The sequence below is a fragment of the Watersipora subatra genome, chromosome 5 (genome assembly GCF_963576615.1).
Source record: "Watersipora subatra chromosome 5, tzWatSuba1.1, whole genome shotgun sequence".
Classification (NCBI taxonomy): Eukaryota; Metazoa; Bryozoa; class Gymnolaemata; order Cheilostomatida; family Watersiporidae; genus Watersipora; species Watersipora subatra.
Window position 1 is genome coordinate 53,129,240 of NC_088712.1, and position 25,793 is coordinate 53,155,032.

At 36.3% G+C, this 25,793-nt stretch overlaps 2 protein-coding genes across 6 annotated transcripts in view; both read left to right on the top strand.

Annotated features, from left to right (window-relative positions):
* LOC137396175 (uncharacterized) overlaps positions 1-3,116 on the top strand; it is a 114,265-nt gene extending 111,149 nt beyond the window's left edge. For all 5 annotated transcript variants that reach the window (XM_068082324.1, XM_068082323.1, XM_068082325.1 and 2 more), the window contains 2 exons: positions 1,357-1,530; positions 2,067-3,116. In XM_068082324.1, the coding sequence (XP_067938425.1) occupies positions 1,357-1,530; positions 2,067-2,477 (585 nt within the window). In that variant the 3' untranslated portion in view covers positions 2,478-3,116. The remainder of the gene's footprint in view (positions 1-1,356; positions 1,531-2,066) is intronic.
* A 6,560-nt stretch (positions 3,117-9,676) lies between these two features.
* Positions 9,677-24,104, top strand: LOC137396660 (serine/threonine-protein phosphatase PP1-beta catalytic subunit). The gene is made up of 9 exons (XM_068082977.1): positions 9,677-9,777; positions 10,329-10,460; positions 11,932-12,162; positions 15,935-16,039; positions 16,582-16,653; positions 16,830-16,981; positions 20,375-20,509; positions 23,281-23,438; positions 23,947-24,104. Exons 1-8 carry the CDS (start codon positions 9,726-9,728, stop codon positions 23,395-23,397), a joined length of 996 nt encoding a protein of 331 aa, XP_067939078.1. The 5' UTR covers positions 9,677-9,725; the 3' UTR covers positions 23,398-23,438; positions 23,947-24,104.
* The last annotated feature ends 1,689 nt before the right edge of the window (positions 24,105-25,793 follow it).

Genomic DNA, 25,793 nt, shown 5'->3' on the forward strand with positions numbered 1-25,793 from the left:
TGTCTACCCATGTCAATAATATATACTGATTGTCTACCCATGTCAACAATATATACTGATTGTCTACCCATGTCAATAATATCTACTAATTGTCTACCCATGTCAATAATATCTACTAATTGTCTACCCATGTCAATAATATCTACTGATTGTTTACCCATGTCAATAATATATACTGATTGTCTACCCATGTCAATAATATCTACTGATTGTTTACCCATGTCAATAATATCTACTAATTGTCTACCCATGTCAATAATATCTACTGATTGTTTACCCATGTCAATAATATCTACTGATTGTCTACCCATGTCAATAATATCTACTGATTGTCTACCCATGTCAATAATATCTACTGATTGTCTACCCATGTCAATAATACCTACTGATTGTCTACCCATGTCAATAATATATACTGATTGTCTACCCATGTCAAAAATATATACTGATTGTCTACCCATGTCAATAATATCTACTAATTGTCTACCCATGTCAATAATATCTACTGATTGTTTACCCATGTCAATAATATATACTGATTGTTTACCCATGTCAATAATATCTACTGATTGTCTACCCATGTCAATAATACCTACTGATTGTCTACCCATGTCAATAATACCTACTGATTGTCTACCCATGTCAATAATACCTACTGATTGTCTACCCATGTCAATAATATATACTGATTGTCTACCCATGTCATAGGGCTTGCTGTTTATTGCTCAATATAAAAACAACCTGGCTTTGTACATCACTAAAGAGATTATATCAAAAGACTTAAGCCGTTGTTACATATTTTATTGCCAAACTCGAAAGAGTCAGCTAAACAAACAAAGATTAATCATTTTAAAGACTGCAGTGTGCAGATAACTTCAAATTATGTAAAAGTGAGCATACCTGCTTAAAGAAAGGAAAACAAACATGTTGGTTTTTGCTATAACAAACAATCGTTGAAATCATAACATTGTTATTGCCATTGCTTACCCACACCGATGTCTATTTTAATAACTTTGCTTGGCATCAATATCATCTCCAAAAGTAAGTGCTTTTTATAATGTTCCATTAAAACATAATTTAAACAAAAAACATATGGCAATTATTTTATTTAATAATAATAGGCATAGATAGATATTGTCAGAGGAATTTGGGTGTTTTAGGAAACTTTGAACCTCTACATAAAAATAATTATTGCGATGGCTGCCTTAGTATTTCTGGTAGTTTTCCACAAAAGCAAAACGGGGGCTTAGCACGAAAATAATTAGCGACTGAAATGTAAGGTATTCCAGTTGAACATTTCTATTAACCCTTTAGATGTCTGTAACCATGTTCTCTATGCATTCGCTGTGATTCCAGTGCACTGATGGCCAGTCATGCATAAACTTCAAGACGAGTAAAGATAAACTCACGATAAAGACCATCATGTCTGGTTTCCTCAACAATGACCCCGTCATTCTCGAGCAGTATCTAACCAGGCTCGAGGAGTTCAGGAACACCTTGTGTGAATCCAAGTTTTTTCGATCTCATGAGGTAAGCGGCTGAAGTTATTAGTGCATATGCGGTATAATACTGACCTGTTCAAATTAGTATTTTAGCTCACAAAAGAACTATCACTCTCTTAGCTTCAATTATGAATGAACATTCATCACTGAAAAAATGAATTTATAGACTAAAAACAGTGAAACATTGCTTTTAAAATTTAAGTATGACACTTCTTTCGAAGTCATGTATTTTTCCTTTTTTAATTACTAGTTTTATGATTTCATTTTTAAAATTTTTATCAAAGTGAACCATGGCTTGTAGTGATATAATTTAGATATAAAGTAGTATAATATATATAGCATTTAGTCGATATAAAAACTGAACTTCAGTGAAAATATTTTATCAAGTTCATCTGTAAACATACACGTGGTTTTTTTAAAAGTGCCTGAAATGGAAGGGCAGGTAATTCTTCATCTTTGTTTTTAGTGAGTATTATTCTAGTTTTACATCTTTGTGTAATTTGTAGCAGCATCGAATGGTATCGCTTGCATAAATGGTTTTAAGTTATAATTTGCTGTTGGTAGGTTATCGGAAGTTCGCTGCTCTTTGTTCATGGAGGTGATAAAGCAGGTGTTTGGATGATCGATTTCGGTAAGACGACTCCATTGCCAGCTGGTGTAACAATTACACATGACCAGCCATGGGAAAGGGGCAACCATGAGGATGGATATCTAACTGGTTTAGACAATCTCATAGCCCTCATGAAGAATATTCTGGAAGACTGCAGAACGTGTGAGAAAGAGACAGTCAGTGACTCATCAGATAATACTCACAATCTGATAGACAATAGCCTCGATGAGTCAGAGCAGGCGTGCCAGGACATATCTGGTGAGTCAGCGAATACGGACAGCATGGATGAGTCTACGACAGACAGCGACAGTCAACACGAATGTGTCCACATGGACGAGCAAATACTAACTTCTTCAGCGACGTAGCCTTATATTAGCTAATCGTCATCACTCTAGTACATGTAGATCATGCATAGCCACATTCTGTCTTTTTTCTTCTAAGTTTTTAAGCATAGATTCATTTATTTAGTTATTTTAACAAAGTCTATTTTTATGTTTTATTGATTATATCATCGGTATGAGTCTGGAAGTATGACATAGCGGATGACTATCAATGACTTCAGAGTTGATGATATTCTATATTTATAGAGCGGTAAGCTAGTATGCACCAAAACTTACATATGCAAAGATGTATCGCTCTGCATGTTTGTTGAAATTACTTGCAGTCCATTGTGAACTAGTCACAGTGGACTAGCCACACGGTTACTAAAGCAGGACTTTTGTAAACCTAACGATTCTGTTCCGGAATCATTTTTCAGATATTTTATCTGGTATTATCTTATTACGGAATGGTTGGTAAAACATTTTCATAGGTGGGTATTGAATTCACAATTCCTACAGGGTTTTGGTACAGTTACAAGACCTCATTATGTCAAATATAGATTCATGGCATTGGTATTGCTGTATTACATTTAAAGAACTAAAAAGCCAACATAATTTAATAAAATGGCTATTTTGTTAAAGCTTTCTTATAGCTCAATATTAAATATATTATTATTAGGTATATATTATTCTGATTTTACTGAACTAAACACAACTTTAAAAGCATTCAATGTTTTTTTCAAACAAGAACATTGTTAGTGGTGAGCTGTAAGCGACATATACATAGTTGATGTAACTGTGTGCAGTCTACAAACAGGAAGGGAATGAATGTGAATTTTTTTAGTTTTACCAGGTTCACTAGAGTTTTCTCACATAAAACTGGGCTAGTAAAATGCTCACATTTTAAAGCTAATTCCCAGAAATTCAAAATCGGAGTTAGGGCAAAGATATATAAATAGATATTAACCTATTTACACAAGGTCATTAAAAGCAGATTAGACCATGAGACAAAAATAACAAAGATGTTTTTTAGACATCAGCGTCAGTTTTTAGAGCTGCGTTCAACATTCACTCTTAGGATTCACCATACGCCTCTAATATAAAGGCTGTCGGCAGCAGATCTGATAAAATGTATGCAGCATACGATATATTAAAGAGAGTTAATAGCACCAATGATATAAAACCCCCATTTATGTGGAGATGTTAAACATTTGATGTTAAATTATTCTAAAATATTTGTATCATTGAAAAGTATGAGCTCCTCAAGATCAACTATATGTAAGTAGATAAAAGTTGGTTGTGTTACTGAAACTTTGCATATTACTTGTAAACTCACACTCTATTGTGGCTCGTAATATAACTGGCTGCTACACGGTTGGTAGGTAGAACAGCGTTTCCGAGGAGGCATCGACATGTGTAGATAATTCCTACTTTCCTTACTCGTGAAAAGGTGTGTAGCTCTGTAAGCTTTAGACCAAGATCAATGTGTAAAACAATAGCATCAGTTAGTTCTGAAATGTTTATTGATTATAGAATAGTTTGCGCAAATAAAAATGTATTGCGTTAAATATTTTTGATAAATGATGTGACATAAGGATTCGTTTGCTCTTTGCTTGTGCAGCATGGAGGTAGCCAGGTTTTCAATGATCAACAATAAATTAACTACATATAATACACAAGACATGAACTAATACATGATAGATAAGAGAACATAAAAACTTACAAATAGTGAGGGAAGCGGAATCCTTCCGGCATAAACGTATTAATACAGATATAAATTCGGCAAAACTTGTTCAGTCGACACCTTGGTCAAGACTTACTGGGTGCTGTACAACAAACACCAAAGCTTCAGTTTTATCTCTAATTGTATGACTAATCTGAAGGCTACAGAGCTATATTCGTGCACACATATAATTAAAAGATTAAATATCTCCTGCGCATTAATACAGTAGCTATAAAATAGGACAATGGACAAGACAAAATTAAAAAGTATGACATATTCTAATACACCGATAGGGTGGACTTGATGCGAAGGAGATTTAAAACAAACAAGATCAAGACTGTACATAGTCCCCTTAAAAGATTTGGTTGAACTATTGTTGTTAGTGAAGTGACATGAGATGAGATAATGATGGCTGGGGGAAGATGATAAGATTGAAACTGAACAGTGGCGACACCTTGCTCAGGGGATCAACCACAGAGATATCCTCCTAGTTTACAATATAAAAGAAAGGACTATTACAACATATAAAGGAAATATACAGTCTAGAATACAAACATACCTAAAACTACACATCATTTACATCTACCAAAAGTCCTAGATTTTCAACACTGTGGGTCACTACAATGTCTGGAGAACCCCTGTACACGTGGACCTTCCCATCCACCCGAGTGCTCTTGTGATGCATCATACTCTGTGCTTTCTCCCTCATTGTATACGGGACGATTTCTGTATCTTCTGTAAAATCTCCTGCGCCTGAGTGGTCTTTTGGCTTCCCCGTCTACTGGTTCCCCATCTTGCTCAACATCTCCTTCTCCGGTCTCCGTGCCCTCATGCTCAGATCTTCTATAGGCTCGTCGTCCCCGGCCTCTTCCACGATAGTAACCACGATATCCTTTCCTTCTATCTGCAGCATATTTGCTACCCTGGACTGGCTCTCCATCAGGACCGGTCACATTGGCAGCTTCACTGCCTTTTTCACCTTCCATTACATCAAACTCTACAGTTTCTCCATCTCCAACTGAACGAAGGTATTTCTTAGGATTGTTCTTAACTATGGCCGTCTGATGAACAAACACATCTTCTTTTGTATCACCTCGATTGATGAACCCATACCCGTTCCGAACATTAAACCACTTCACGACACCCATCACCTTGCATGCTGTTACTTTTTTTTCCTGAGTAACTGGACTTTGTGGCGCAGGCTCTGGTTCAACTTCATTGGAGGACATAGCCATTTTGGTGGTACGCAGGCAATTGATGTTATCAAGAGCCGCCTCTTGGATTACGTCATTCTTCAGAGTTTTCTCAGTACTCTTCAGGGTTGCTAGAGCCGAGGTATTATTATCAGGAAGGTCACTGTCTGACAAACTGGGATGGCTCCCAACCAAGCACCGCCCAAAAACACCTTCTATGATGCTCAAGTGCTCTCCACACTTGGAAACTTCGATCTTAGGGAAATAACCATGATAGTCTGTCCCAATCAACACATCAACTACACTGCCTCGCTGCAACGACTGAATCTCATCACTAGGGAACAACTGCTGCACAACGTTGAGATCTAATGGTGAGACTGGACCAGTTGTCTGATCCATGCTATAAGCTAATATTGGCTTGGCATCACCAGCAGAGGAGTAAAGAGGGAACTCGTAGATAAAAGATTCACATTGACTGTCTTTGTTGCCGATACTTACAATATCAAGAATTACACTGCGGCTTTTCTTAGCCCCAAGGCAATGAGCTGCTTCATGTGTTATGTAGGTAGCATCAGAGCCACCATCAAAGAATACGTTAACATATGTATTATTTACAGTTTTAATTTTTGCTATGGGAAGCACACAATTTGAGCCAGTACTGCTGTTTGACACAGCATTGATAGTAGTAGTGTTAGACTGGCGCTGATTACATAACAAGTGATGATGATTGTTAGCTTTACAGTGTTTACAAGCGGTCTTTTCAGAACAAAATTTCCTATGGTGAAGCGTACTGAAACATCTGAAGCATGCTTTACACTTTTTCAATGCTTCAAGCTTATCCTGAATGGAAAGCGTGATAAATTCTGAACAGTTTTGTGTGCTATGCTCACATAAATTACCCTCAGAGAAGTGAATAACACAATCAACATTCACACGGTTTGGTACAGGTTTAGTAGTAGTATTGAACGTCCTAGCAGCAGTTTTCGGTTTGGAAAACTGCTGGCCACTATCATATGACATGTCAGGTATACTTGAAGGTTTTCAGCCCTACGAAAACTAATACTCCGCTTTACCTTTAGAAAGTCCATAAATGCCTGAAATGGATGCAGTTTTTCAGAATTGGACAAAGAATGAAATCTTTCCTCCCACGACTCACGAATGTTAGGGGGTAAACACTCGCAAACCTCATCAACCTGAATCATCGTGACACACTCCAGATTACCAATCTGTTTCAACTGACTAAATCCCATCTCGACATCGTTGACCAAACGAACTAGCCCATTTGAATCGCCAGTCTTTACTGGCTTCAACCGACGGAGGTCATTAAACACCGACTGAACACTCAGACTAACATCATCATAAATTTCAACAAGACGAGACCAGATGTCATCGTAAGCGCCGGGGTCACACGAGTAGATGGGTCGGACATGATACACAGGGGCACCAGACAAGGCGTCCTTCAAAGCATGTGAACGTTCTAAATCGTTATCATAATACATGGATGCATAATTTAACCATACAACTTCAAACTCTGGCCACTCACGCCTAGCACCTGAAAACTTTGGGGGGTCAGGTCCTTTATAGCGTGAGCTAGCCATAGATGAATTACTAACATGTTCAGAATGCGTGTTAGGATGTAAATCAGAACTAGTCAGAGTACCCTGTGTCTGAAAATTGTTTATCTGCCCTGAGACAGTAGTGCTGCCATGCTGTTCAGTGAGATCAGGAGTAGAGGAAGTATGCGATGGATGAGCAATGGGTGTTTGATTATGAGCGTTAGTTCCTACAAAAACTGATCGAGAGGCACCATCACCATCTTGTGCTTGCTTACCTTTTGTAAACCCAGTTACTTTAGACACTTGATGAGACAACTCTAATATAGAATTGGTTAGAATATCTAATATATCAGTTTTATCATAATTAGATCCTAATTTAACTCTACACTGCTCATGCTTAGAAGTAAGTTTACTGACGCACTTTTGACCTTTGGCTATGACATCTCCACTAGATAGAGAACTGCTATCATCACTTAAAAATTGTTTCAGTTCATCTGTAGCCTGGTCAGCCAAACGTAACGGAAGACTAATTAAAGACTGTAACTCAGCGTGTTCTTTGGCGGCACAAAAATCACGATACAGTTTACACACAGTGGTAACCTCTACATTTACAGACTGAAAATACTCTACACAAGTCATACCATTTACTTTCTGATATGCTTCAAGCTCAAAATTACAGTCAGAAGCATCCTCGAGGGCCTCTACGTAATCGTAGTGTACATTAGTGAACTGATTATGGTAGAGATCTACTAACGACTTGTGAAGATGATCTGCTTCAGAGCTAGAGTGATCAGAGATAGCTTGTTTGAGAGAATTTATTTGTCGAGTGATCTTAGACTTGAGAGATTTCCGTGATTCCTTGAGCTTTTTAAGTGTAGCTTCCATACCTGAGTTTAGCGGTGGTAAGCAGACATATAATACTTAGCGGCAAGCACCCGCATCGACGTAACTCCTCAACCTTCACTTTCAGCTTCAACTATTTGTCACTGTGCCGGAATATGATCCTGTGGGTATGTCAACAGTTACTTCCGTTCTTTGATTACGTACATTTATTATTGAACAGAAGAAGTTCGTGACCTAAACAGTAAATGAACTTATAAGAAATGTGAAACATAAAAAATGTACCCATGTAAAACAATGATCAACAATAAATTAACTACATATAATACACAAGACATGAACTAATACATGATAGATAAGAGAACATAAAAACTTACAAATAGTGAGGGAAGCGGAATCCTTCCGGCCTAAACGTATTAATACAGATATAAATTCGGCAAAACTTGTTCAGTCAACACCTTGGTCAAGACTAACTGGGTGCTGTACAACAAACACCAAAGCTTCAGCTTTATCTCTAATTGTATGACTAATCCGAAGGCTACAGAGCTATATTCGTGCACACATATAATTAAAAGATTAAATATCTCCTGCGCATTAATACAGTAGCTATAAAATGGGACAATGGACAAGACAAAATTAAAAAGTATGACATATTCTAATACAATATTCACTCTGGTACATAAGGGTATATAAATACATGTATTCACCCTGGTACATAAGGGTATATAAATATTCACTCTTTTACATGATATTCACCCTGGTACATAAGGGTATATAAATATTCACTCTGGTACATAAGGGTATATAAATATTCACCTTGGTACATAAGGGTATATAAATACATGTATTCACCCTGGTACATAAGGGTATATAAATATTCACTATTTTACATGATATTCACCCTGGTACATAAGGGTATATAAATATTCACTCTGGTACATAAGGGTATATAAATATCCACCCTGGTACATAAGGGTATATAAATATCCACCCTGGTACATAAGGGTATATAAATATCCACCCTGGTACATAAGGGTATATAAATATCCACCCTGGTACATAAGGGTATATAAATATCCACCCTGGTGCATAACGGTATACCAATATTCACTCTGGTACATAAGAGTATTCACAATATTAACCATCTGTTAGGGTTAGTATTGTGAAGCCTTTTTTTGATAGGCAGTTGGACAAGTGGGTAATTTCAGCTGTGTCCTCTTTACTATACTAACTGGGAATTATTGGGTCTTTCATACAGACCTACTGCTTTATATCAGACTATAGAATTGCTTGAATTATGGTCCACCTTACAGAGCCTTGTCTTACAGAGCTTCATTTTAATTTCAGTTTTGGAATGATACCTTTGGTAAGCATAAGCTATGTATAGCAAAACTCAAGTTATCTAAAGATTTCTTCATCAACTTTGTTTTTGACAAAAGCCATTTGTCTGCCTATTATTATCTTTGGACAACAATTTGTAGCCTAAGGTCTTTGATCATTAGAGGTTCGCTAGTCATTGAGGCATGTTCTCTCTACACTGTTTACTCATTTTACTATCAAACTTTCAGTCAACCTACAATGTAGCTGCTGGCAAAGTCTATATATGTGCAGTTAGACCTTTTGAAAAAAATAGCCACAGCCCACCTTAGCCTTATTAGCTTATGCTGTCTTCTATTAGTTAGCTATCACAGCTTTTTGCCATGACATAGTCAGCACTGTTACTTGCTTTTTAAACATCGTCGCCATGCACGAAATGGTGTTTTGTGCGAATTGTTGAGCATTGCAAACTGTCGCATTATTGGACATTTGTACGGGATTTGTACGAAGCCGCATAGTGGTGGTTCGCGCATGCATTCATCGCAGGTCTGCACTGAGAGTTGTAGATTCTCGATCGCAAGTTTAGTCCGATATCGTTGAGTCGCGTAGCGTTGTTGCTAGGGATAAGGTCAAGATCGTTCATTACGTCAGTTTGGCGAACAAGATGGCTGACTCGGAACTAAATGTTGATAGTTTAATAGCTCGTCTATTAGAAGGTACCTAATGCCTTAACATGTTGGTGGTTAGCCAGAACGCTTAGTAGTACAAGAGATTTTATAAGTATTTATCATAACAGCGTAGTTTTGAAATATGAGGATAACAAGCCACTTTCCATTATTTATCAGTTCTCTAATTTTTATCAATGTTATATGGCATGAATGGCTATGCACAAATAGATTTTGTTTGTTTTCGAGAATAAGTCTTTAATGATCTATTAAGATTAATTGTTGCAATAGTTTTAGAAGCTTTTGGAATATAACTGTTTTATGATACGTTCTAGCATACTCATTTGGGTATTGTTTAGTCTAGAGCAAGAACTATACCCGTTTCCATATTCTAATGTCTTATTGGAAAATGTGCGATTGTAATAAATGTTTCAGATTAATTGGATGTAGTCGTACTTAAAAAATATATTGCAATATCAGTTATTTGTATAGGTTGTTTATATGAACATGCTAAAATCTAACGTGATCTTTTCATGCTATCATTCGAAGACTTTTCTCACTACTATTGCTAAAATATATTTTTGCTGTATGTGTAATTTTAGTTCGAGGATGTCGTCCAGGAAAAACCGTACAGATGACAGAACAGGAAGTGAGGGGATTGTGCATGAAGTCACGTGAAATATTCTTAAGTCAGCCAATTTTGCTAGAACTAGAAGCTCCTTTAAAAATATGCGGTACGTATAGTTGAACAGAAGCTTAAAAACGTAGTTCAAATTTATAATGTTGTAAGAAGTAGTTTTGTACTGTTAAATTTTAATCAGTGCTATTATATGCCAATCATATGCCATATATGGACACGCTTACATGAAGTCATTATATTTCTGTGTATATTTGTATACACTCTCACTTGTTTATACAATGTCTTATGTACATTCCAAATTAATTGATTTTATAGCTTATTAACTATTGTTCAATCTGAAAGTTTTTAGCTGATCAGTTAGATCAGACAACTTTCAACATTTGCAAATCAAAGAAATTATTACTATGCTCATTTTTAATTTCAAATCATAAATGGTATTTTTAATTTTGCTTAATACTCAAGTTTTTGAGTATTGCTTACTTGACTTCCACTTTTTGAGAATGGCATTTTTTTATTTGTTCGCTTTTTGTTAGTATTTATAGCCTATATTGTTTATCAATTAGTAACTGCTCCTTCGCTGCCAATAAATAGATCGATGCCAGAATGTTATTACACTCTGTTTTGCATATAGATGAAGTCATCTCATCCTTTTTAGTAATCCAGGTTTTGGCATAAAAGTTTAACTTCTGCACTAATTTTGTCGTAGCAGAAAACTTGATGAGAGTTGCAATATTTTTCGTGATTTTTGCCGTTCATCTACTCTCGTGTTATTCATAAGTTGGATAGATCCATAAGTTGGATGGATCCATAAGTCATCCATAAGTTGGATGGATCCATAAGTTGAAAAGATCCATAAGTTGAATGGATTTACACGTAGCTCTCTTTACAGTGGTGTCATAGTATTTATCATCATTGGTGTTTGTCATTTCCGTTCAGGTAACATATTGGTATTGAGTTGGTATTATTTTTTCAGCTTTTGAAGTTTGTTACCCTAGGACATTTATGTATTCGCCTCATCTAACTTTCGCGTTTTTTGCGGAGTCATCCTCTCGCGAAAATTGCATGAGCTAAACTATCATAACGAACGAGCAAAAATGCGGAATTAAATAGCTTTGTTCATTGATAGTCCAAGAAACAAATGGCAGCAAGCTATCAAATTGCATTATCGATCTCGGCCACACAATTCTACTTGCGGTTCACAATTACAAACTAGCTCCAAATTCAAACAATTTTTCTTACCAGTGAACCGAACCTGAGGAATCTAATTATGTTTGTTCCACTGCATTTATTTTAACATCACTATATTTTCGCACTCATCAGAGATGCGACATTAAGTTGCAGCGAAATTTTACTCTGCATGCTACTCACGAAACTAAATACTAGCGAAATATAAGTGTCCTAGGGTACAAAAGATTTATCAGTTTAAATTGCATAAAGTTGGGTATGAACCAGTATCATTGAGCATGCTATTGGTGCTTCATATTATATCATTATTTTAGGTTTTTTAACTTTTTTAATACTTACTATGAGATTTTCTGCAATTAAAAGGGTTTTTCTCACTCCAGGTGATATCCATGGTCAATACACTGACCTCCTACGTCTTTTCGAGTACGGAGGTTTTCCTCCCGAGGCAAACTATCTCTTCCTCGGGGACTACGTCGACAGAGGCAAGCAATCACTAGAAACCATTTGCCTTCTATTAGCCTACAAAATCAAATACCCAGAGAACTTCTTCCTGCTCAGAGGCAACCACGAGTGTGCTAGTATAAACAGAATCTATGGCTTCTATGATGAATGTAAGTAAAGTTGCGTGTGTTTCCTTTATGTATTTGGAAAGATTGAGGGAGCTGTTTTATTACCTATCAGCCCAGGTTTAAGATGCGATTTGATTAAAAGTAAAGACCGGGGAATTAGCCATACCTATGTATCTTCTTAAAAACAAAAATAACTTATTTTACAAAAATATTAGACTGAAATAAATTGTATTTTGGTATAGCAATTCAATGAAATGTTCAAAATTTAAACATTTAACCATATGAACAAGTTTACCAAATACAAGCTGTCTAGACACTACTTATAGAGAATGTAGCTACAAAACCTGCTTAAATGTCAAGTTTTATCAGTCAATGCATGTTCACTAACACATAGATTATCATGGTTGTCGTGGTAGTAGACAAGGACAACCTGCATCGACTTCATTCACAAAATATTAGTCATGATTTCACATTTGTGTCACCATCTTCAGCAAGGCTAAGGCTAAAGGTACGGCCACACATGCCAATATTTTTGTCGGCTCTGACCGACATCACGAAATGAACGAAAAACACAGAATTATTCAGCCGAAATTTACAGAATTGTCAAGAGCTATGCGTGCACATCGAATTGTCGACGAAACGCTTTTAATTGGCTAAACAAAGTATTAGCGAGCGCGATTTTAGCAGCTTTTGCAATTGGTATAGTCCAAGACCAAAAAAGGTAAAAGTACCAGAGCAATTCAACATAGTACATACGATGCAACTGCTTAGATTGCGCTATTGTTGACATGCGCTAACAATGTCATGGTGACTCATTTATATTTGCCCAAAAAAGGTAATACCCAACAAGCATAGCCCGATTCCATTTTATTCATTTTCAATGCCAGATGATTATTTAAACTTTGCTTTCCAAAAACAACAGCGTTTTAAAAAATGGTTTCTTAGGTGTGCTCAAGAGTCCGCTTACCTAGATGTGGTAATTACAAAGGTGTCAATTGGAACTGCGAATGAAGTATTTTAAATAATTCATGTTCAACTTACATCTATTGAAATCTGAAGTTAATTTTGTTTGATTTATTCCATGTAATAAAATTATTTTCTCATTAGCTTGTAGTAGCTTTCCTTTAGTGACATGAGAGATCGCAAATAGCTGCACTATTCCATCACAAATTGTTAATCTGTAACAGATCGTCGATACGATGCTTCAGTTACGAAATGGAAAATCTAGCGAGGATATTGTGGCCTTTGTGTAGTGTCTGTGTGCGTAACAACAGCAGGTAGTCACATCTGCGTGTTGTCAGGCGTGCGTAGTTAGTATTTAACAGAGACCTCTACACCATGCTGTGTGTAGTGCTAGACTGCTTATTCTAAGTTGTGAGTGCAAGTAAATATTTGAGCTTGATAAGCACGGTTTATTGCTGTTGTGTGATTGGCCAATGAACTGTAAGGCGTCTATTATTGGCTCAAGCAATTAGCTACTGGTCATGAATCACTATCATATTGCACTTTAGCGGTACACGGTTAATACAAGATACTGCTGTATCAACAGTCAGCAATGTTTGTGTGTGTTTGGGGTCTTTGTGTTTGTTAGGTTATGTAAGCTGCCGGGTTTTTCTGTGTGGACTCCTCTGGTTAGATGGTGGCTGGTTTGTCCTTGTCTTACTAGCCACCAACTTGTTTCTGTTTTACTCATCATTTTCTGCTATATAATAGAAAGTTTTAGATGGAAATTAACAGGCAGCATTGCATGAACATAATTTACGTCTGATTGAACGAATTACTATCATAGCTGCATCTCTCCATATGCGGTCAGATTATGTACTATTAATTAATTACTTGAGCCTTTACATCCGACCAACTCACGGCATACAAATGTTTAGCATATGCAGTCAAATTCTACTTACGATTTTAATTTATTCCTTGGTCTGCTGCAGATGTCCAAAATGATTTGATTTGAAAATGGTAGATCAAATTCTTTCATAAGAATATACTGAAATTCTTTTAATTTATACCACTGTCCAAAAACATATAACTCGGTCACAAATACTTCAGATAATTTCACTTGGCAATATGAAAAATAAATTATAGAAAGATGTAAAGAGATATGGAAAGAAAAATAAACTATTTTTGAGGGGATCCATAAAAAAGATTTTATCGTCACTTTACCTTAGAAAAAGTGTAGCTTTGCTGATGTGTAAGTGTGGTGTAGGTGGTGTGTAGGTGTGATGTAGGTTGGGTATAGGTAATAGAGATACTCCGAAAATACACATCAACATAGACCTGCTCAAATCTAAATTAACTCAGCTTATTTTCCATGTTCTCTTTAGTTTTACCCTTTAGCTGTCTCACTTTTACCTACAAACTGATGCTTCAAAAACACTGAAAGCAATTAGTTGGAATTTCTTGAGATGTTCAGTCAAGTATTTTTTTCAATTTTTTGAGTCCTATGTCAGGGCAAATGTAAGTATATGATTGACTGTGATATATGAAGTTGTGAACTGCAATGAGTTAACTTCACCATTTTTATGGTTCTGATATATATTTATGCTTTAAATACGAATGATTCCAGGCTGTTGACAGCCTGTTGACAATAGATTTGTGGTTATTATCGCTGACATTTGTGGTTATTTTCTCCAATCTCATGTTGTCATGGCCAGTATTTTTTCATATTTTCAAAATATTATGCAGGTTGTTCAAGTAGAAGTTTTAATAAAGGCTTTTTAATCCAACCCTAATGTTTGCGGTGTGGCTCTGCGCTATCTTTTATATTGTTGAATTGACTACCCTTTACGCCATCTTTTGTTCTGTCAGTGTAGCGCTTTTATCCGTCAGCTCTGTATATGACCTGCTCTTTCTATGATATCAAATGGAGAGCCCTTCTTTTTATTATATGGCTCATTTGGGGGCTAAGCTACGTGCAAAATAGTACAAACCACTGAAACTGCCATGTGATAAGAAATTTTTCTTGTAGCAAACAACCACTTGGCTCATGCCAGACAAATGAATTATTGGCAAGCCACCTCGTATGAGTAGTTTAGTGCTGTCTAGTTGGCAAGGCTGTTTTGTTGACTACCAAATGCTACTTACATTCGTAATCACACTCAAAGGGTGGAATTTCCTATAGCCAAATGAATTATTAAAATAATGAAGCCATGTTGTTACTAAAGAAAACAAGCCAAGGCGTATGTATCCACCCACACATCTTAACATTTGCTATAAATAGCCCTGTGTCCTTCACAGGCTCTGCTTAAAATTTATAACTGTTTCCCTTGTAAGACATCCTCATTAGTGGCTCTGTCGGAGCTTTGTTAGTTAGGTCTGGATCGGCAGGCCCTAGTACTCATTCCAACAATGATGATTATATATCTACTGTCAGTTAGGTTGTTGTAGCAATTTCTTTTTGTCTAATCTCATCGTTATATGCATCTGTGTCCACTCAACAGTCATGTACATCTGTGTCCACTCAACAGTCATGTACATCTGTGTCCACTCAACAGTCATGTACATCTGTGTCCACTCAACAGTCATGTACATCTGTGTCCACTCAACAGTCATGTACATCTGTGTCCACTCAACAGTCATGTACATCTGTGTCCACTCAACAGTCATGTACATCTGTGTCCACTCAACAGTCATGTACATCTGTGTCCACTCAACAGTCATGTACATCTGTGTCCACTCAACAGTCATGTACATCTGTGTCCACTCAACAGTCATGTAAATCTGTGTCCACTCCACAGTCATGTACATCTGTGTCCACTCAACAGTTATGTACATCTGTGTCCACTCAACAGTCATGTACATTCTGTTATAGGTAAACGGCGCTTCAATATAAAGCTTTGGAAAACCTTCACAGACTGCTTCAACTGTCTTCCAATTGCAGCGATTGTTGATGAGAAAATTTTTTGCTGCCACGGAGGTGAGTAGCGAATCCCTTATGAGTCATTCTCTAGTAAATCCAGGTGTTAAGTCATCTCTTGCTAAATATTCATTTTGTGAAGTTAGTCCCATTTTCTCCGGTAGCCCTGATGAATTAATTTTTTTTTCATTCAACTTTGAATCTAAATAATTTCATTCTACAGAATTATAACAATGTTCAATCATTGAGTGCGATGTGCTGACAGGGTTTTGTACCTACTTAGAGCGTTTTGTACCAACTTATTTTACATTTGTGAGATTGTGAGACCTACATTGCGACTTCAAAATTTTTGGCTCTTTAGATAATTGCGATAGAAGGTAAAACGTTGGGAAACTAGACAGTTCATTAAGGGAATTTGATGGAATATGTGTATATGAAGTTCTGCAGACAAGAAGTACGGGTTTAGTTTATCTAGTGGAGAAGGCTGCTATGGACGGAAATCTGTATGAGGGAGAGCCCTTGGTGACCCTCTGACCCTTAGTTATTATTACTAAATACTTCTCCATCTTTTAGTCAATAATCATATATTTGTATCTTGTCAGGTCTATCTCCAGATCTCCAATCAATGGAGCAAATCAGACGAATAATGAGGCCAACAGATGTACCTGATACCGGTAAGTTTGACTTTTACACATAGCTCCATCTGGTGGAGTCATGAAATTTCACACAATTACAGAACTTTTTTACCTTTAGCCCACTGGTATGGTATATGCCAATGGGAGCAAGGGGCTCATGAGATGATAACTTCTTATCACTTTTCACTATTTAGTCTCCGCTGAATGCTTCGCAGGTTTGTTATGTGACCTGTTGTGGTCTGACCCTGACAAAGATACTCAAGGCTGGGGAGAGAATGACCGAGGCGTGTCGTTCACCTTTGGTGCAGATGTGGTCAGCAAGTTTTTGAATAGGCATGACCTTGACCTCATCTGCCGAGCTCATCAGGTATAATTTGTGCTCAAAACTTATTTTATCTGCTGTGATATTGGCTGGGATTACATAGAGTTGATGGTTGACAAAGGTTTTAGAGCTACAGCTCTCTTAGGCCAATTTATTCAAGGTTGCAATCAGCTCAAAATTTGCAACAATTATTTCAATTTCCAACAATTATTTATATAAAAATCTATTAATCAGTCAGTGTGAGCTTACGCATTATTACATAATCTTATCTATTTGACATTTTCGTAAACTCCATTCTATAGCTCGTAAAGATCAAAGTGGAGATAAACTTTAACTTTTGATCAGACTGCTCTGTCGTGTCTGTAGAGAGTCGTGCTCTCACTATCAACTTGAGTAACAGCAGTCCTTAGAATCATTAGGAGAAAACATTCTTACTTGAATTGTCATGGCAACAAAGAAAATCAACCCAGATAGTTGATCGTGTGACTCTATCGCTAGGTGCTTATCTTGACTATCAAGGTCTTCGTTTAGAGGAGCCATTGAAAGCTTGGGGCTGGCAAATTATGTTTTTTCACTCCTGAATCGATGTTCCTTTGTTAAGATTTTCATGTGCACTTTTAAACAAATTAGGGTTTGTGATATCTCCTACAATCGCTGTTAACCAGGAGTTACAATAACACATCTAAGCATTATGGGAGTCAGTAAAGCGACTCTTCCTCTTTGTGAGTTTGGTTCTTAGTCTATGCTTAAAGATAAACTTCCACAAAGCTTTAGTAGATTTTGAGCTATTAAGAGCTTGTAATCAGATTCCCACATATTTTGCACCTACAACACAGCAGAGTAAGACATGGTGAATCTTTTCATACCAAATTACTGTAATGTGAATTTTGTTGCGAGTCAACCTTTAAATAAAGCGGATGCGGCTTATATAAGAGTGTGGTTAATAGTCTGAAAAGTATGGTAATTGTATGCTAATCATCTCTACCCTCATCCCTACAATTTGTTAAAGGTCACAGATTTAAAAGGGTGCCTATTTTCAACACTGATGTCTATCATAAGCATTATAAACATAAAAGTGTAGCAATCGATTGCAGTCTTTAAAACAATGTTGTATTTGGTGCCTCATAGAAAGGAGCTATCACATGCAATCTATAATAATAATCATTTAGTGGCGCCACATAATATCATTTAGACCCACCTCCAAGTAACGCAAGTACTGTGGAGTCTGAATAATTCGAATTTCTGCTCAATTCAAACAATTGTTTGGTCTCTGACTCTTTATATCATTTACCATTGTAAATAGTCTGGTCTCTAACTCTGTATATCACTTACCATTGTAAATAGTCTGGTTTCTAACTCTGTATATCACTTACCATTGTAAATAGTCTGGTTTCTGACTCTCTATCACTTACCATTGTAAATAGTCTGGTTTCTGACTCTTTATATCACTTACCATTGTAAATAGTCTGGTCTCTAACTCTGTATATCGCTTACCATTGTAAATAGTCTGGTTTCTAACTCTGTATATCACTTACCATTGTAAATAGTCTGGTTTCTGACTCTCTATCACTTACCATTGTAAATAGTCTGGTTTCTGAGTTTATATCACTTACCATTGTAAATAGTCTCTTCTCTGACTCTCTATATCACTTACCGTTGTAAATAGTCTGGTCTCTGACTCTTTATATCACTTACCATTGTAAATAGTCTGGTCTCTAACTCTGTATATCGCTTACCATTGTAAATAGTCTGGTCTCTAACTCTGTATATCACTTACCATTGTAAATAATCTGGTTTCTAACTCTGTATATCACTTACCATTGTAAATAGTCTGGTTTCTAACTCTGTATATCACTTACCATTGTAAATAGTCTGGTTTCTGACTCTCTATATCACTTACTATTGTAAATAGTCTGGTTTCTAACTCTGTATATCACTTACCATTGTAAATAGTCTCTTCTCTGACTCTCTATATCACTTACCGTTGTAAATAGTCTGGTCTCTAACTCTGTATATCACTTACCATTGTAAATAGTCTGGTTTCTAACTCTGTATATCACTTACCATTGTAAATAGTCTGGTTTCTAACTCTGTATATCACTTACCATTGTAAATAGTCTGGTTTCTGACTCTCTATATCACTTACTATTGTAAATAGTCTGGTTTCTGAGTTTATATCACTTACCATTGTAAATAGTCTCTTCTCTGACTCTCTATATCACTTACCGTTGTAAATAGTCTGGTCTCTAACTCTGTATATCACTTACCATTGTAAATAGTCTGGTCTCTGACTCTATATCACTTACCATTGTAAATAGTCTCTTCTCTGACTCTCTATATCACTTACCGTTGTAAATAGTCTGGTCTCTGACTCTTTATATCTCTTACCGTTGTAAATAGTCTGGTCTCTGACTCTTAATATCACTTACCATTGTAAATAGTCTGGTCTCTGACTCTTTATATCACTTACCATTGTAAATAGTCTGGCTAATTTAAACTAAAAGATAGTAAAAGATTCTGCCAGCCAAGACCCTGCTAGACTTGATGAGCAATATCAGCAGAAATTCTACATTGAAAATAGTGTACATTGTAAAGTTCAGAAACATACTCTGATAACACAATTCACCAACTTTCCTGTTTAATAAGTCTGTGTCTGTAAATATTTTGTACATGTACGTACATTGGATTAAACATATATGATCAATAAAATACATACATACTTTATCTGTGGTACCCGGGTAATTTTTCTATCGAGTAAATCATTAACACTTGGATTAAAAAATACAGTATTCAGTTCTACATGTACAAGTACAGGATGCATTGAGAACTCACAGGGCGTAACAGACGATCAACATTGCATGATTGATTAAGGTAATGTAGACTACAAGGTATAGCACGGCTCTTCTAATTCAAGCTCTGGTTAATTCAAGCTATTTGACTTGGTCCCTTCGGGTTTGAATTCTGCAGACTCGACTTTACTTAAAAAAGGCATAAAAATATCACTTTCATTGACCATATAGTGCGTACATGTTTATTACTAGGATTGGATATGATTGTTCTAAATATACTCTCCAGTGTCCTGTTACCTTCGCATAGCTTAACATAAAACCTGTAATTGGATGCCATCTCTATTCTAACGCTGCTACTATTTGACCACCACTATTATAGAAGGAGGGTTAAGAAATAGAGCGCCATGGCGTTCAATTAGAGGTTTTACAGTATTCTAAAAGTTCCCTTTTTTGCTATTTAGTATAGAAGAATGTCTAATTGGTCATGGCCTATCAGCTTTGCGTAACACTTTTGGCAGGCCCTCAAGTGATCTCACATCACTCCTATACGTGTATTAATAACTCAGTCTTTTTATAGAATCAGAAAGCAATTATGGAGTAGGTACAAAGTTGGGGAATAAAAATACTTGAAGTGTTGTTGTTTTTCTAGGTTGTTGAGGACGGATACGAATTTTTTGCAAAAAGGCAATTAGTGACCCTGTTCTCAGCCCCCAACTATTGTGGAGAATTTGATAATGCTGGTGGAATGATGAGCGTAGATGAAACACTCATGTGCTCATTTCAGGTTTGTCTTCCCTTGCGTTATATATATTTTATATCTATAAATCTCAAAGTCTGTCATCATTTGTCTTCCCAGCTGAATAGATTAGAATCTAAGAATGAAAAATACACTTCCTACTGGATTTCAACTCGCAAACCTTGTACCTGCAGGTTTGTAGACAAGCGCACCTAACCACAAGGCTACTCCGTTCTTACCATTCCCATCACTCTAACCATATGCTGTATAAGCTTTTTACAAATGCACACGCTAAATTAATAATTAATAAAGTGCGTCCACGGGTTACGATGCCCCTGTTATAAAATTATTTTGCTTTACTTTATGAAACGCAATGCTTCGCATCGCCATATTAGGATAAATTTGTTTTTCGCCATGCGTTATCAGCAAAAGGTTCTCTCAAAATTAAAATTTACAGTCTGCTTAGGAAAAAAATGTTTATATGCTATTCGCTGAAATCCTTCCCACGACGCCTGAAAAAGCATCGCTCGCCATCTCAGTTATTTTAGCTATCTCAGCGTTATTCGTTGTATGTTATAATAGAAATGAATTTGGAGGCAGATAAGTCATAAAGTTTTAGTCTATGACAAAATTGAATTTAGTTTAGTAAAATACATACTAAAACCTAGCTTTAATTTCGTGTTCAGTAAGCTGAATTAATTTTTAAGTTAAATTCAATGGTTATGTTATATGTGTGTCTTGAAGGTGAGAACTCCTCACGGTATGTACTGCACATAGTACATTATAATGCTACATTTTCCTGCAGATCATAACCACTAAATACATTAAAGTTACTGTAGGTCACTACAGTAATACATTTACTTTTAAACACCTTTACATTTGTTTTATTTTTTCGCTTAATTTATTTGACCTTCAAAAAACATTTTTCTCATGATATGGAGTTTGAAAGTGAGAATGGTAACTGTTGTTATATTTTCTATAAAACATAAATTTACTGTGCAAAGACTACACTTTTATTACCTGAGCAACGCCAGGCATTCACCTAGTAAATATACATATACACTACGCCTCGCCTTATGATTTTAATCCGTTCCAGGGGTGGCATCAAGTAGCGAAAATATCGCACAGAGGGCATAGAAACCCATGGTAACTTTATAATGCAAACATCCTCTTGTAAAAATCACCAAAGTTTTGTATAAGTACTGTACACATATTAAAAATTAGTAACAAAATAGAATGTTAACCCTAGTAACTATAGTTACCTACAGTAATTGTATTGTATTTAGTGGTTATGATGCGACAATAAAGTGTAACGTTACAATGTACTATGTGCAGTACATACCGTAGGGAGTGCCTTCGAGACAGACGTATGACATAAACTTTGAATTTAGCTTACTAAACACACACTTCAAGCTAAGTTCCAATACACATATTTATGTTTAACTATTTTACTGAACTTCCAACTTTTTCATCGCTAAAATTTTATCACACGGTTTTCTGCTACCTTTCACTATAACTTGTAGCAAACCTCATTAAAACCTTTTCAACCTCATTCGACAAAAAAGCCTTATTGATGCCGTTCTCGTAATGAAATGGATTTTTATTAGCAGATTAAGAGAAGTTGTCTGATCCCTGACCCTCTGTTTGAAGGGATCGCAACTCGACTTTGCTATTGGTTTTGAAGGGAAATTATTACATATCACTTTTCGCCCACGGAATGCCAACTGAGAAAAATTGGTCATCGAATCTCTTTCAGGCGTTGTGAGAAGGTTTTTGGCGAACAGCATATCAGCATCTTTGTTATTTCAACGTAATAAGCATACCAACAGCCAAATTTGAATATGGAATGAAATTTTTGTTGAATTCATATGGCAAAATAGAATTATCATGTTCCACTTCGTAAGGCGAAAAATGGTATAACAGGGTAATCGTAACCTGAGGGCGCACTGCACGTGTATGTGTATATATATTACCACGGGCAGCTCAAACAGTCATTGCCAAAATTATTAACACTTCGATCGTTTTGTTACATCATTTATGTTTTGGCTCATTCATCTCTACTGTCTGCTATGTGATATCTGGATATCAAGTTGTTCCGTGGAAAATTCTATAATCTTTTAAAATAGTTTTCTGGCACAAAAACAATATCATCAGCATCTAGAGTCACTTGAAGTTCTATAATACTGATTAGTGGAATTTTATTGTTATATATAGCAGTTGCAATACTCTAAATTGATCACTAATATTGCAATAAACAGGACCAGTAGAGTTTATTTTATTGCTAAAACTTGGGGTGATGATGTCTATGGGACAAGGGAGGGTTAACTTTTGGCGATGACTGCGGTTGAGCTTAGCCTTAGTTCACAGTCTTTTGTGGGTACAAAAGAGCTTGTAGTCTAAGACATGTCACTCACTCAGACAGTATGGAAGTTGGCTTCATTGATTCTCAATTTTTGATCATAAGGTGAGGTAGAATACGATCATACATCAAACCTGTTTGGTACGTGTACTGGTGTTTCACTGAGGATGCCCATTACTGTGACAAACCTGTGTGGTACGTGTACTGGTGTTTCACTAAGGATGCCCATTACTGTGACAAACCTGTGTGGTACGTGTACTGGTGTTTCACTAAGGATGCCCATTACTGTGACATGAAGAACTGTACATAAGCTTTTTATTGTGAGAAGGACAAGGGTTGAGGAAGCCATAGCTTGACTCTGGTAGCTGCCTTTAGTTCTATTTATTTTAAACTTGTGTGCAGAATTTAGGTCGAGTTGAATTCATTTGATATTTATATGGTTTGAATGATTTCTGTGCAGATATTGAAACCTTCAGAAAAGAAAGCAAAATACCAGTACGGAGGAATCAACTCCGGGCGGCCTGTAACTCCCCCGCGCGCTCAAGGAGGGGCAGCAGGGAAGAAGGGCAATAAATAAATCAAGGACATTCAACAACAGACAATCTGCACTCATAGCAGGTAGATTCTTTTGCGTTGTGGTAAATGGGAAAAGCTTGCTGTTTAGTTTAAACTACTTCCCATGTCATCAAGTAACAACAGCCTTAGGTTTTTAATACTAAGGTTTAATTTAATTACAGCACGCTTGCTTTTTTCACTGGGGCTACCAGTCACCAAATATATTTAAGGATTACTAGCGAACTGAGTTGGCATGAAATGATTTCAATGTTACTTGCTAAATTTAGGGTGAGATGGTTGTTCCTGGTACTTTCACTATGCTCGTTCCTATAACATCTATTAGTTGTTGAGGTAGTGTAGGTTTTTATTAAATGTACAAGTGGCAGGAAGGCAGTCAGTGTTTACTGTCAACTGTAGTTGCTATTGATGCAATGCAATGTTGCCAAGCCCAATCTAAGGAACTGGCCATTGTAAAGATTTTGCCACTGTCAACACATAGGGAGCATAACTCCTTGAAACTTCCTGAAAACTATGCAGTGTAAATTCTTCATGAACATTTATTTCTTTTTAGGGAATGTTAAAAAAAGCAAGATCTGCATCAGCAGAAGATGAGAGAGAAAGATGAACATTGCTTTTACTGTTGCACTCATTTGACCCTACAAAATATTACGTTACAATTTTATTTTAAGAATATTAATAACTTAATAAATTATTTCTCTAACTGCTGAATCCTGCTGTTTCGTTAAGATGAAGTATATATTGAAATATGTCAGGAGTTGTCTGTCTGTGCTCTCCGGAGAGTTCATTGTATGTTTGTATTACGTCAGCAGTCTTGCTCTCTGTCCATATGGCTGCTTGGCTGAGTTGCTCACAATAGATTTACACTAAAAATCACTATCACTGTTTTATTACATAATTTCATGTCAATAACTGTTACACAGACTTCTCGGAGAAGCCCAAACATCAAACCTGGTGCTAACCACAATATTAGTAACATCTCACATGATATAGTCCCAAGTGATTGATCACAGTTGAGCATGCAGTTAGTTATACCACAAGCATGACAGGTTGCTGGTTGGTACACTTGGACCGATTTCTGCCCATAGATTATAAGCTGGGTAACGTTGCCATTTTCAGTTTAGTGCACAATGCATAACCATAAACGTGTCTCCGATTGATTGATTGATATTGCCACTGTTCTGTGTCAAGTCTGATTAAAATTCATGCCTGAGTGTTACTTAAAGATGTAATTGCATCAAATTTTAGTTGATTTTAACAGAAAGTATCGATTTTTTTTATCATATGTGGTGTCGTTTTAGGTGATCTCTTTGTCAAGATATTTGAAAATTAAAATTGAAAAAGTTTGACGGCGGTAAAAACGCTCAGGCCAAAAAAACATGCCCAGACTTGCACAAATGATGTATATAGTGAGACAGTCTGTCTCTATCTCTCGTAATCACATCGGCTATTGCGATAAAAGTGTAGTCCTACGCGGCTGTTTTGGCATATATTCTATTTGTATTTGCTCATGATTGCTAGAATAAAATTTTTAATCTAGCTACAGATACATTATTATAAATGTCTCAAATGCCTCAAATAAGAATAATTAAAATTTGCCATATTGGTTTCCTCTAAATGTTGTGTAAACATTTGAGTACCGACTACGATTCTGCCAGTCTATGGTAGTTAGGTCGTCGAGTTAACTTATTTCATTGCGGCTTTTGTATCAGCAAAGTTCTCAATTTCTACCCACACCGGAAACTAGTTACTAGATAAATAAGCAAGCCGCATATTTGAAAAGAATATGTTCCAATATATGGCGAAACCAACTGCATCCCTAAAAATGTCATGTATAGTCAACGTTGTCTAGTCATTATTAGTACCAATTTGTAGAAAGAATTTTTACTGGTCGCATTTGAGTAGTTGATTCGAGTACAAAACAATTGGTTTTTTGAGTTGACCAAAATAGTGAACGGAAAAAACATCAATTTCTTTGAAGTCAGTTAACTCACTGATTCTGGCAAAGTTTGATAAAGCCATTCTTGCACCTGATTTGTGGTTTGTGTCTTGAAATCGACTGTTTTCACTTAAAAGAGTGGAGCACAAATTTTTTTGAGTAGCTCATAATATTTGGTCGGTGGGAATTGTGTCGAGCTATGCAAAACTACCTGTCAACACAGCTCTGATTACACTTCATAAATCCATCTACCAGGCATGATCTCAGCACAGGCGGCAACGGGGCTGTAATGTATTCAATAAGCTCTGCAAATCATGTTTTGCATTATCTTCAACATTATTATTATTTTATTATATCATTTTTATAAGTCAAAAAGTGTTCATATTAGCAAAAGGGTATAAAAAACATCCAACCAAGTCGTGGCCACTCACATACATGTATTTTCGGCTCATATAATAGGA

Excerpts from the sequence above, each read along its gene's own strand:
- LOC137396660 (XM_068082977.1), top strand. The coding sequence starts at position 9,726 with ATGGCTGACTCGGAACTAAATGTTGATAGTTTAATAGCTCGTCTATTA. Across the intron at positions 12,163-15,934 it reads CTATGGCTTCTATGATGAAT|GTAAACGGCGCTTCAATATA; the intron begins GTAAGTAAAGTT and ends ATTCTGTTATAG. Across the intron at positions 16,654-16,829 it reads AACAGATGTACCTGATACCG|GTTTGTTATGTGACCTGTTG; the intron begins GTAAGTTTGACT and ends AATGCTTCGCAG.